This window comes from Sitophilus oryzae, unplaced genomic scaffold, assembly GCF_002938485.1.
Source record: "Sitophilus oryzae breed Bouriz unplaced genomic scaffold, Soryzae_2.0 scaffold_111_pilon_pilon, whole genome shotgun sequence".
NCBI lineage: Eukaryota > Metazoa > Arthropoda > Insecta > Coleoptera > Curculionidae > Sitophilus > Sitophilus oryzae.
In genome coordinates, this window is record NW_022145749.1 from 8,165,838 (window position 1) to 8,180,191 (window position 14,354).

At 31.1% G+C, this 14,354-nt stretch overlaps 1 protein-coding gene across 25 annotated transcripts in view; it reads right to left on the reverse strand.

Annotated features, from left to right (window-relative positions):
* The window catches only part of LOC115885126 (inter-alpha-trypsin inhibitor heavy chain H4-like), a 39,604-nt gene extending 25,525 nt beyond the window's left edge, over positions 1–14,079 (reverse strand). For 23 of the 25 annotated variants that reach the window (XM_030904086.1, XM_030904080.1, XM_030904066.1 and 20 more), the window contains exons 1-2: positions 5,537–5,658; positions 813–978 (exon numbers count right to left, since the gene is read on the reverse strand). In XM_030904086.1, coding sequence (XP_030759946.1) covers positions 813–978; positions 5,537–5,628 — 258 coding nt within the window. In that variant the 5' untranslated portion in view covers positions 5,629–5,658. Of the gene's footprint in view, positions 1–812; positions 979–5,536; positions 5,659–6,885; positions 6,902–13,938 lie in introns of those variants that run through there. The other 2 variants (XM_030903973.1, XM_030903979.1) reach the window with 2 other exon arrangements.
* Between the last annotated feature and the right edge of the window lie 275 nt (positions 14,080–14,354).

The window sequence follows — 14,354 nt, forward strand, 5'->3', positions numbered from 1 at the left end:
ACTCTGTTGAGAGCCATAGGCAAGTGGCAGCCGTCACTAAACTCAGCTCGAAGTACCATTGGTCGTTTATAGCAACGTTTAGGGAGACCGGTGAAGTGTGTGAATGACATCTTGCGCATTTCCAACAGTAGTACAACTGAGCTTGTACATGACAGATTCATCCGGATTGAAGCACTTCGGAACTCAAAACTTACAGCTACTCAAATCAGAAATCAGCTGCAAAATTTTCACAAAGTAAATGTCAGTGCCCAAACTATTCGGAACAGATTGCATAAAGATAGACTGCGTGCTCGCCGTCCCGTTAGAGTTTCTGTGTTGACAAGTGGAAATGGCGGAAGATGTTATAATAAGCCAAAGATAATGTTAATTGGGAAGAACAAGGCTGGGCTCGTGTAACCTTCACTGATGAATCCAGGTTTGGTTTGAGACCACATTCCAGAAGAACAAGGGTATGGAGAAGGCCAGAAAACACTGCTCGTCTGAAAAGTATCTATGAGGTGGATCGGTACCAGGGCAAAACAATTATGGTTTGAGCCTGGAGTGGGTATTGGCCGACGGTCTTATTTCTTTTTGACGAGGGGTTTCTAACGGCTGTTGCTAGTTTTGCTAGTTTCTTTTAGTATCACAAAATATAAGTTTTAGTTAATATAATTATGTATGAACCATTTATTTCAAATGTTTGGATATAAAGAGAATTATATTCAAACAGATGATGCAGAAAGTGTTGCATAGGAAAAAAGAACCTTATGACAAATTACTCACATTATGAAGTAATTAAACTGTAAGAACTTCAAAAAATACTCTAATTATACCTTTTCATTTTCACCGCCCACTTCATTTTGAGCAGAGACAGCAGATTCTTGTGTTGATATAACTAAAGATGCCGGTTCTTCAGTGGTTGTTGATCTCGCAGACACGCTGCTTTGAACTGTTAAAAATAATATTAGCCCCAAGAGGGCATACTTCTTCTTCATATTTCTGAAATTAAAATTAAAGAGAAAATATTATAATCCTATTGTTAAATATATGATCACAGAAGACTCAGGTTGGGAAACTATGAGTATAACAGCGCGTTTAGACGAGTCAAGTCAACTGATCAAGTTGCTTGAATTCATTTCGCATGAATGTATTAGGGTACGTCCATAGTGCACTGGTTTCCCGGTTCTCGCTTTACCGCGGAAGACTAACGGTGAAAAATAGAGGAACAACCCTAGATTATATATACTTACGTAATCTAATAAATCTTGCCTTTTCCGAGGACTTTACGCCATGCGCTTTAAAAGTTAGGTTTGGTTTCGTATTCCCAAAATAATCACAATTTTATACGGTTTAAAAATGATTCACAGTACACCGGACCGTGCCTGAGCCGGGCACGTTCCGTGAAGTTGACACCGAGCCACGTCCGATCCTTCTGTATATGCACACCGAGTTGATAACGGGGTTCGTATTAGTTCCGAGTATATTAGAAAACACTAGTAGTGGGAACTATCGAATGAATACTATCGAAACATTCGATAGTTGCAATTCATTCGAATAATCCGATAGCTAGTAAGAAAACATTCGTCGAAAACTATTCGAATAAAAATATCGAATAGATGCGTCATTTGCCTTGAAATATATTAATTCGGCAGCAAAAACCATTCATTTATAAAATTCATTCATTTGTAAAATTTATTTATTCGTCAGGATCGATTATAATAAAATATAAACTGGATTTTAGTTGTCGCCCGGCGACGTAGGTTTCTTTCCTAGAAACGCGACAGCGGTCGGTGGCAATGGTATGAAAAAAGCCGTCATCTTTGATTTTGAGTCAGATAAAGATAAGGACACATTATTTTTTTATTGAGGTGCTAGTATTTACACAGAAAATACATTATGAACGGCGCTGTTGCCGTATATTCGTATTAGTAGGTATTAGCAAAGAATATTCTGTGAACTGTGAACTGCAAAAACCATGCAAAAACCATCGTGGATCATGGTATAACGTCGGTTTCCAATGTTTCATAGGTATTTCATACATGCGTCATTATATAAAATAAAGTTTCTTGTATGCAACACACTGTATTTTATTTATAAAATTAAACGAAAATAATAATAAATTTGAATAAAAAATATTTGGCGATATAATTCCAGAAAAAGCCGAACCGCTCCGAAATATTCAAAAGTTTTGGGTCGCGACCGTTGCAAGAATAGCGCCAAATAGTGTTCACATTGTCCTTATGGGCACTTTCCAATCTAAACTTGTTTCATCTTTGGTTGTAATATAAAGGTCCTCGAATTATCTTTTCATAGGCAAGTAAAGTATTCAGTTCTTTTATTTATATTAAACCACATGCATACTTTCTGGTTAAATATCATGATTGATGATTTGATTGTACGGATTGATTGGTACGGAGTGGCTAACTGTATTTTTTATATAATTTAATTTTTGTGACAATAAACATTCAATTTATTGTTCAAATATATGCATTTTACAAATTAAAAAAAAATTAATACTCAAATTTGGCGCGTGGACGATAGGTCCTCGACAAAGATAGGTAGAGTAGAAGCACCGCGTGAGCAACAAAAGCAAGAAGATAAATGGAAGTCTTTGATATGTTTGCGACAGTTTCCATAGTGATTTACTTATCCACGTAAGTATATATGATCTGGGGGAACAACTGTATGGCGCGTGGCCATTAGCTGATTTTATCCGCTTCTACCGGAATGAATTATTGTTTCTTTTTGTGGCTTGCCCGCTTCATCCGCTCAACAGTTTTATCATCGCCACCCCTTTTGAAACCAATTCAACTCCCTTGCTTTAAGTCCAAACTTAATCTACCCTGCTCAGCTCATATTTAAACTTCCAATAAGGATTATGCTTTGGCATAATTCAAGCTATTAGCGGTTTTAAACTCTTATCAATTTTTTTTTATAAATATACTTCGAAGTTTATTTCTCCATGCGAAAATATTCCGAAAATTTTTGATGGCAAGCCAGCCCCGGATCTAAGGGGGGGGGGGGGGCAAACCGGGGCGACTGTGTCAGGGGGCTTTTGGTGCCCCCTGTATAATATAATATGGTGCCATAATATAATATGGTTAAAAATCAAAAAAATTGCTCCACAAAGCGCCTACTATGCACCTTACGTTCTTTTATCAAGTATTCATTTTTTAAAACGTCCAGTTAGTCTAAACTGTCCCGTTTACGAAAAATGCCTACCTATATTTCATATCAATTAAACTTTTAGTTACGTAATCGAGAGCGCGATTTTTAAATTCATTGTTGCCAACCATGGACATATTCGACGCCGTGCTGACTAACTGGAATTTAAATTTCGCGCTGGGAATTCAGGTGTGAGAGATTTATTTATTTATTTCCTGACATTGTCATTTGTTTTAACACTTTAGTTTTGTATTACGAGTTTTTCGTTTAAATAAATAGTGTTTTGATACTTTAAGCTCGGAAATGCTTACTAGCAGACCTTGCAGTCGTAACATTGTTCTTTTTAGAACCTCTTTTAGTGCGAAGTGTAGAAGTAGCTTAATAGCTGTAACAAACTCATCGCAAATTTATTAGAACATTTTGAATGGGAAAGCAGCTGTAATGGCCCTTTATGTCCCTTAAGTGCTGTTAAGAAGGTGAGTTCTGTTGATGTAAATAATAACCGTTTATATATTTATAATTAATTTATTTTTGTTACGTAAAATATTTTGATTAAAAGAAAATATATAAAAGTGGACAACGCTGTGCCAGTCAAGCTTAATCAGGTGACTAAAAGTTTATTTGATATGAACTGTATATCTAGATTTCTAGATATTTGTAAGTTTTTTAAATTAATTTATTTCAAACGCTGGAGAGAGGGGGGGCTACTATCAATTTTTTGCCCCGGTTCAAAAAAATTGTAGATCCGGAGCTGCTGGCAAGCTGTGCTGTGTGTAGACGTAACTTTATGACGGGAATACTCAGAACTAATTCCAATAAATTCACTTTCATAAATCACTTCATGCATTAAATTTATGCAGCTCCTATTGTTAAATATTATTATTAAGTTGTACTTGTATTTTTGTATTTGCCAAGGTTAATCATAAAAATATAAACGTTATTTTTAGATATAGACAACTATGAATGGAAACAATAATTATTCTTATGTATTAATGTGTTGTTATTTATAAAATCATTGCGTTTTTTAGAGGCTAAAAATAGATTTCCTGAAAAAAACCTGGGTATTTCCATCACTGAATGAATGAAAAATTTAAAAAATAAAATAAGTATTTTTTTAAACACCATTTCATTTTGAAGTCGTCAGAAGCAAAAAAAAAGAGACAAAAAAAGCTATTTAAAATGTTTAAAATAAATTTAACGAGACGTCTGTTAAAAACAGTTGACGTTCTTCTATTCCTTCCCTGTATTTTCTTTTTTACCGCAACTACCGCCGCCACTGCTAGCAAATTGTTTCTCAAATCCATCGTCAAAATGAAAGTGTGTGGAGGTTGCTTGCCCATGGTAAAAATACCAGCACGGTTTTAACTGCACGGTTAAAATCGAGCAAAATAACCGCAGTATATGGGGGTCTTTATACAATTTATGAGTATCTTATCCACTTCAGTAAGAACCTGGCTACAGTTTTAATAATATTAGGAGAAATATTAATGGCAAAGTACAATTGTTTAAATTAAAATTATGAAAAGACTATTACTACAAAATATAATTTTTTTAAATTAAAATATTATAAAATGTATTATTGCAAACAAGTGTTTTTTAAATTACATAGGAAAACTAAGTTAGATATAGGTACATAATGTTACAAAAAATTATAGATATTTACCTAGAACTTAAATATAAGATCAAAAATAGTATGTTATGTTTCAAACAATCTACTTATGTTACATTCCACACACTTTTTGAGTCACTCTGTATAAGTACTAAAAACAATTTTAAATTGTGCAGTTTGATCATTAAGTACATAATATAGAAGTATGAGAAAAAAATTCTTACAATATTCTATTTAACATTTTCATAACTAGTCAGATAATAAAATTTACTCTATCGTTTTGACCATAGTTCTGACCATGTATACAGGGTATTTCAAAACACATGTGCCATCCCTTGTAGGGAGATTCCTCACGTAAAAATAAGATTTTTTTTTATATCAACATTGGCTCGATTCTGCTTTGTTTCTTATTCCAGTGATGACCCATGCCATCTGCACGTCCCTGGTGAATATGTCGACACTTTTTTAGCTTTAAAATATGTCGCATTTATAGTAACTTTTACCCTTAAAATTTCATTCGAAACGCTAAAAGTACTTGGAAGAAAAGTATAATAAATCGAAAGATTATTAAAATTTTAACACCCTGTAGCTACGAACCAAAGCAGGATCGGACCTATGTTGATAGGAAAAATAAATCTTATTTTTACGTGAGGAATCTCCGAGAGATGGCACATGTTTTTTGAAATCACCCTGTATATTTTAACAATCAGCATAGTATCAAATAATCAACTAGGTAATTAGTCACTACTTTGAATAAAATCGAAACAGTGCTTAAAAACTTACCTAAATATATTACTTCTTCCTGTTAAGTTATTTCTGATATAAACTTTATAACATTTATGCTCAACTAAAGTAATTTTAAAATAATGTAGCATTTATATCGCAAAAGTAAGAAGATTAAGAATAATTGTTGAATTGTTTTCGGCGAAAATTATCTACATAACAAAATTACCAAAGGAATTTTCATAAACAAATACTATTAGTTCTCGGTATTTAAAATCAAGTTATTATTTTCTTCACTAGGCAATTCCATTTGGCAATTTTCTCGCATGCGACTCTCATTTTGCTTAGTATTATTACTTATTATTATTATTATATATAATAATTATTACTTAGAGTAATCACAAAACATTTTCCGATGCACGTCATCAATCATATCGACATTAACACTGAAGTCTATAAACTTGACTAAATGAAATTTTAGCAAAAATGTTTAAATTTGTTGTATAATTTAAGATATCGAGCAGCTCTTCATTTTACTTTATAGAGCAAATGATTGTAACAGATATTTTATTTAGATTAAAGCTGCAAAAATTACTTTAAACCGAATTTTATTATCGTAATGTTGGTCACATTGCGCCGCTTTCAGCAAGGTTGTTGTTTATTTTTTGACAATTATCCTAATGTCAGTCATTTATTTTGTATAATATCGTGTTGTTGAATTTTTGTAAGTAATTCTCGTTTTTTTTTTGCCCATTTTCATAGCCTTTTTTTAAAAATTGTACTTCTAATCACAAACGGTTCTTTTAAGAACTAAATCTTCGAGTTTTTGTATTGTATTTCTTGAAATTGTGTGTTGAAAATATGCCGAAGCATTTAAACAGTCGAAGCAAAGAGCTTGTAGCTTCCCTGATAAACTATTTTGAACGAGAACGTGACATTAGAGAACAACGGCATACGGTCGAGTCGGCTGCTGCTGGCACGTATACGTAGACGTAAAGAATCTTTTACGTGTATAAAAAATAAAAAATATAAGAAATGCGCATGCGTACGTAAACGTTTACGTGTTTGTAGGCCGACTCGACCGTATGCCGTTGTTCTCTAATAGCTTTTTTCGTTTTCCTGTTATTACCGATTCTGAACCGTCTTAGAATTGTGATGCGTATGCGCAGAAGGAAATATGAAGACATTATTTCATTTGCGTATGCGCTGGAGAGTTCTAGGACGATTCAGAATCGATAATAACAGGAAAACGAACAGACCTAATAAAGGTCCTTTATTACCCTTGACTACAGTCAGAGAAGTAAGTTTAGTGATTGCTAAACACATTACACCACTTTCAAAGTTATTTCTACGTTAGCTTTTATTAAATTCTGTGATTATTAGTTTGTTCATTAATAGCACTCTCTTACCTCTCCAAAAAAATCCTTTATGGGTATTTCACCACTGCATTGCAAGAAAAATCTACAAAATAAAATAGTTATTTTTTGTAAACACTTCTGCGTTAAACCTAAACGGACGCTGCTTGTCAGAAGTTATGTTTACAGTTATAAAAATTTGCCTAACAAAGAAAAAAATGCTTAACGTTTAGGAAAGTTTTCTCTTACCGTCGTCGGAAGCAAAAAAATATAAAGAGTAAAGAAAAAAACTATTTAAAATATTTAAATTGAACTATTCGAGAACACTTTACTTTTTAAAACAGATACGTCTACAAGAAACCGTTGACGTTCTGTTAAAATGACATTATATTAAGTTAAACTTCAAAATTAACAATTACTACCTGATAACAATTACTTAATAAGGTAAAACCAAAAAGCCCAAACTTTCTGTATGATTATTTTTAAATTTTACGTATGTTATGTTTATGTTATGTTCTTTAAAATCAAAGAAGCGATTGCCATACATTACTAACATCTACAGATGCATGAGCAATACATTTATTTTTATTAGATTGAATTAAGAAAGTCTCTTTTATTTTTCTTTTAGAGGCTATCGCTTCTTTCATTATAATTTTGGCGTTATTAAAATTTATTCTGTGCCCTGTGTCCCATGAATGCTGACAAATCTTAGATTTGTGAAAATCTCCCTTTCTTAAATAATCTTTATGTTCTTTAATTCTAACATTTAAGGGTCTAGATGTTTCACCAATGTAAAATTTATCGCATTCACAGGGTATTTTGTATATTACATTTTTTTGTTTGTTGTTCTGTATTCATTGGTTTAGTATGTGATAAAATGGATCTAAGTGTATTTTCTGTTTTGAAAAATGTTCGTATGTTATATTGTTTTCCTATCCTTCTTATTTTTTCCGAAACGCCTCGTATGTATGGAATTGTAAGTTATATATATTGCGTATTGTTATCATTGTGTCTATGATTTGGGGTTTGTATTTCGTTTAATGTTTTGTCAATAAAATATGGTGGATAGTCGTTTTTTATTAATGTATTTTTTATGTGGTTTATATCTCTGTTTAGTGAAATGTCGTCTCAACATATTATTTTTGCCCTATCATATAAACTTTTCATAACACCTTTTTTTACACTTAATTACTGTCAAAAAATATGGTCAACTAAAAATACCAATCGACTTGATCGAGTATTTTTTCGAACAAGCTCACATTTTATTCCATTTTTCTGGTACACACTGTAGAATAAATCGGTAATTAGGGTTTTTAAGCTTTTTACAGATAAAAAAACTAAATAGAAAAAACCGAATATGCATATTAATATACTGTATATTTAATAGACAAAAAACAACACCGAGAACAACACATTCCACAAAAAAATTCTTCTTATAGTTAGTACTTAGTACTGTAACTGAATATCGATAAGTTCCGATATAATCCCAATGAATTAATTTCAATTTATAATAGCAAGACCAGATAAAATACCAATTATAAACATTGTTTACTAACTCAGTCTTGGTAAGCTATTTGTGATTAGAAGATGAACATAACAAATTTATTATGAAATTGAAGTATCTGGGGTTATAGGAAAGTATAATGTCGAATCTACAAATAAATATCTGCATCAAAACACACCAAATAAAAAGAATAAATATTTTTTCTTCTTAACTTGTTCTTAGATTATTATTAGATTATGATTATATTATAATCTAATATTATATTAGATTATACATATTTGATATCAATAAATAAAAAATAATATATATATATTTTTCAAACGTCACAAAAATATTAATTTTTGCGACGTGATTGACAATATAAAAAAAATATTTTAACGCCTAAGCATAAAAGTGAAGCCCTTTTACGCTTAAGCATAAAAGTACGAAAATACATAGCGAAAATAATACTCGTATTATTAAACTGACAAAAAATGTCAAATTCAACGAATGTAACCATAGTTTCTCGATATATAATTATATAGAAGGTATGACATTTAAATATTTTTTATATTATTTGGAGCGTTTAAAATTGTTTAAAAAATTATTTGTGGCGTTTGAAAAAAATAGCATGTTTTATTCGGAGTAAAAATTAGTTTTTGTGTCACGGTTGTGTGTCAAACGTACAGCTTCGCCCGAAAAGAGTCGCTTTTACTCCTAATCAGGGTTCGGAAATAGTTAATTAAGACGTTATTTACCTGATTAACTACGTGTAGTTTTTCTTCAAAAACTACGTCTTTTCCCGTTCATTAACTACATGAAAACTACGTTAATAAACTATGTATTGATATTATGAATCATTTTCATTTGTATGAGGTATAATAGAGATAATATGATGTAAATATTATATTTAAAGCCATATTTCTTCTGTTTTCTTAAATACATTATGTGTTTTAAAGCTTCAACTTATTATAACCTCACCTCAAACCTTTGATATTTGAAAGTTACATACATAGTTTATATAAACTACACCCTCTACATAAACTACATTAACTACATGTAATGTAGTTTATGTAGTTTTTAAAAGTAACATGGAGTTTTCCGAACCCTGCTCCTAATAAAACTGTTTAATATTCATTCAGTGTTTTATTGTTTTCTGTTTTCCTATTTTTATGTGTAAAGTTGCCTTTGGTTATTGTACAGTCAATGTAGTTTATGTAGTTTTTAAAAGTAACATGGAGTTTTCCGAACCCTGCTCCTAATAAAACTGTTTAATATTCATTCAGTGTTTTATTGTTTTCTGTTTTCCTAAAATAAATACTGTTTAATATTCATTCAGTGTTTTATTGTTTTCTGTTTTCCTATTTTTATGTGTAAAGTTGCCTTTGGTTATTGTACAGTCAATGTAGTTTATGTAGTTTTTAAAAGTGACATGTAGTTTTCCGAACCCTGCTCCTAATAAAACTGTTTAACATTCATTCAGTGTTTTATTGTTTTCTGTTTTCCTATTTTTATGTGTAAAGTTGCCTTTGGTTATTGTACGTGTGGGACGACCTTAAAAGTCTGTCTGTCAAAAAAAAAAAGAGGAAAGAAGATGGCGGAACAATAAAGTTGTCAGTAATACGTCCGCTGTTTTAATACAAGTTTTTAATTGCAATAGTAATACCTCTGAGTAATACTATCAACAACGAAAAAGTTCAACAAAAACAATATACTATTTTTTCAAACGCCACAAAAGTATTAATTTTTGCGATGTGATTGATAATACAGGGTGTCATTGAAATGGTGTAAAAAAATCGGGGGGTGATAGTACTCCTAAAAATAGTAAAAAAAAGTTCCTATAAGTATAGGGCGGAAAATGCATATTGAGGGAGTTAGGGGCACTGAAAGGGTGAATTTAAAAAACGGTTGTTTTGAAATTGTAGACTTAAAAAACGAGATAAAATTTTGAAAAAAAATCCTCTGCCATAAATTTTGACCCTAAATCAAATGGTGATACTGAAAAGTTATTTGGAAAAGCGGAAAGGGTAGATTTTGCAAAGGTAGGGGGTTGTTTCACGAATAACTTTTTTGAGTTCATTTTTATGGGTTCATTTTTTGAAAACTACATACTTTTTCCTACAAAAAAGGTACTCTTGTTGCACAACGCCCAGAATGATGGTTTTCGAGAAAATTGAAGGCAAAGAGTTTGCTCTGATGGGTTGCTAACTGGTTAATCAACATAAACTTATGAAAGTTATGGCAGTTCAAAAGTAACCAATTAGCTATCAAATAATTAATTGAAAAATCAAAATTTCATTATTTTTAAAACATCTTATTGCTTTAAAAAACGAAATAACCCACTAGATTTCTACTTCTGGGACCACTTGAAAGCTTTGGTTTACTCAGTACCGATTAATACTGAAGAGCAACTACGGCAACGCATTATTGACTGTTCCAATCAAATTCGGACAATACCAAGGATATTCCACAAGGTACGCAAATTTTGAAGAAAAGCAGATGTCTGCATTGAAATGAATGGTGGTCACTTTGAACATTTACTATGAATGAATTAAGGAATGCATTATTTTAATAAGGAATTTTGGTAATTAGTTTATTTCGTTTTTAAAGCAAAAAAGATGTTTTAAAAATCATGAAATTTAGATTTTCCAATTAATTATTTAATAACTACTTGGTTACTTTTGAACCGCCATAACTTTCATAAATTTATGTTGATTAACCAGTTAGCAACCTATCAGAGCAAACTCTTTGCCTTCAATTTTCTCGAAAACCATCACTCTGAGCCATGTGCAAGAAGAGTATGTAAAGTTATATTTAAATATTTGGTTATATAAATGTTTGGGTATATTGGTTATAAATAAAAATATCATTTAAATGGATTTTTATTTATAACCACTGAGTGAAAAAATATACATTTCCGTGACTTTATGTAAAAAATGTCTCTTGGTAAAAATCGCTACAAGCAACCATTCTCAACATATTTAGAATAGAAATAGTCAATATATGTTATTATTGACAAAAAAAAGTAAACACGTTGAGTAGATAAGTTATATGACTGAAATAATAAATTTGTGATTTTTTTTAAAATTAATCATAAATTTTTCTGCAAAAAAATGACAAAAGAATTTTTGTTGAACTTTTGGCACAAAAACATTTCAAATTTATGATTTCAGTATGATAACAATTTTGTCAACATGTTTAATTTATTGTATCAATGATGACAGGTATTGATAATTTCGATTCCAAATATCTCGAGAACCATTACTCATAGCGATTTTTACGTAAAAGTTCGTTTCGTTACTCAAGAGTTCTTTTTTACGTAAAAAATGTCGAAAATGTAATGTATTATGTATTTTGTACTCAGTAGTTTTATACAGGTGCGGACGAAAAGTTATTATACCTAACTTAACCTAACCTAACCAGTTAAAGAATATATAGGCCGCGCCCTCTACAAGTAGGAGTCATATTGGCATCAAAATCAAATTTCTTATGTCAAAAAACTCCCAGACACCAATTTTCATCTAAATATTGACGTTACTTCAGAAATTATTTGGAAAAAATCGAAATAAAAATGAAACTTCTACGCCCTGTATCTCTGAAACTAAGTATTTTAAGATATACATTTATATGAACTTTTTTACTTATTTTTATTTGCAGAATATGCTGTTTCTGCAGAAAAGCCGATGTTTCCGGAATACAGTTCGGACCACCCTATATATTTTTTACTTATTTATTTATACAGGGTGGCGCACCTCATTCGCCTCGGTTGATGTTGATTATACGAAAACGGAAAGATGTAGAAACAAAATATTTTATGGGTATATGTGGGGAGATAATGTGCACAATTTAAAATTATTTTGAAATGTACAGGGTGTTTCAGAACTAAGATCCATACCAAAGTTATATTTTTTCTTATGGAACACCCGGTATTTTATTTCATTTTTGCATTCTTGGGCCCAAAAAAGGCATTTATTATAAGGGTTAAATATGTTTAAAATCTTTAGTTTTTGCGATATTTAAAGATATTTAAATTTGCATGCTACAATAGAATAGACTATTAACACCCTGTACATTACTTTTCAGAATTAATTTTTATGCTGAGTTTAAAGGTAGAGGTAAATTTATACAAGGCTATCAAAAGTTGCTGATCTATTTTAAGAATACATTTTATATAAAAACTTCGTTATATCAAATACAACACCCTGTATTTTTTAAAATAAATCGAAGCAGATTCAAATGCTATTTCAAACTATATTAGGGTTACCTGTACCTATCTAGCTCAGATTTTGAATAAAAAGCGATTTTTAAATAAAATTGCAATCAAGATGGCTGGTGTCGCCATGGCAATTTTCTAGTGACAGTTAGTGGCTATTTTCAAACTCGACATTAGTTTATGGACACTATTATTTATAATTTATAACAGTTTACTTAAATTTATCTACAATAGTTTAATAAGTAAGTATTCATTATTTTATCAAGAAAAATAAAGCAGTATCTGCTCGTGGAACGAATAGATATGTTACTATAGTGATATTATTTTGTTAGGAAAATTGCTTCTGGGCCTCAATGGCTTATGTTCAAAGATATCCAAATAGGAATCTTCCTGATAAGCGTTTCTTTGAAAAACTTTTTGTCCTATTTCGCAGAGCTGGTAGTGTGGTTTGCAATATACACATATTTAATAAATATTATTTATTAAACTATTGTAGGTAAATTAAATAAAAGTAAACTGGTATAAATTTAAATAAGTTCATAATCTAATTTCGATTTTGAAAATAGCTACTGTCACTAGAAACTTGCCATGACAACACTAGCCATCTTGATTACAATTTTATTGAAAAATCGCTTTTTATTCAAAATCTGAGCCAGATGGGTATAGAAAACCCTAATATAGTTTGAAAGAGCATTTAAATCTGCTTCGACTTATTTAAAAAAATACATAGTGTTGCATTTGAAATAACGAAGTTATTATGTAAAATAAATATTTAAAATAGACCAGCAATTTAGATACCCCTGTATACATTTAAGGAAGGAATAATATTTTTCTGTAAAGTTTATTTCCCTACCTTTAAACTCAGCAGAAGAACTAATTCTGAAAAGTAATGTACAGGGTGTCAATAAGCTATTCTACTGTAGCATGCAAATTTAAATATCTCGAAAACCAAAGGTTTTAAACATATTTAACCCTTATAATAAATACCTTTTCTTGGGCCCAAGAATCCAAAAATGAAATAAAATACCGGATGTTCCAGAAGAAAAAATATAACTTTGGTATGGATCTTAGGTCGGAAACACCATGTACATTTCAAAATAATTTTAAATTGTGCACATTACCTCCCCACATATACCCATAAAATATTTTGTTTCTACATCTTTCCGTTTTCGTATAATAAACCGAGGCGAATGAGGTGCGCCACCCTGTATAATATCTTAGAACTGTGTTAGGTGAATGATTAAAAAAAAAGGCAATAATATACAGGGTGTTCAATTAAAAAATAATAATCCCGATCCGCTCATGCTTTTTTGAACAGCCCTGTAGAAGTTAAAAAGGAATCCTGCAACATTCTACAGATGCCCGACGCACTGTTGCATGACGCTTTATATAAAAATCCAAAAAAACTTACATTGTCAAGTAGAATTTATTTTCCTAAATAGACACAAACCAGAGGATCAACTAACTAACAGCGTTCGCCGGCCGGTCATCTCGTGCTTAGTGATTCCCCCCCTTCTCGGGATACTTACGGCTGACCTCTGGGTTATCCCAAGCGATCCGATTTAACCAATTTAAATAAGTATCTTTATTTACCAACAAACGCAGTTTCGAAATGATCGTTACGAGGAAACGAAAGCATCTTAAACTCTTCATTTTTATTCACAAAAATTCATAGAATTAATTTTAGTGTAGTTAGAATTTAATAAACGCAAAAGAAAGAATTGTGTGTGCACTATGTGCGCATATTTGAAGTGAAACTTCTTACAGCTATTAAATTGAAGAATTTGAAGGACACGTTTGAAAAGTGTACAGGGTGGGTCAAATTGG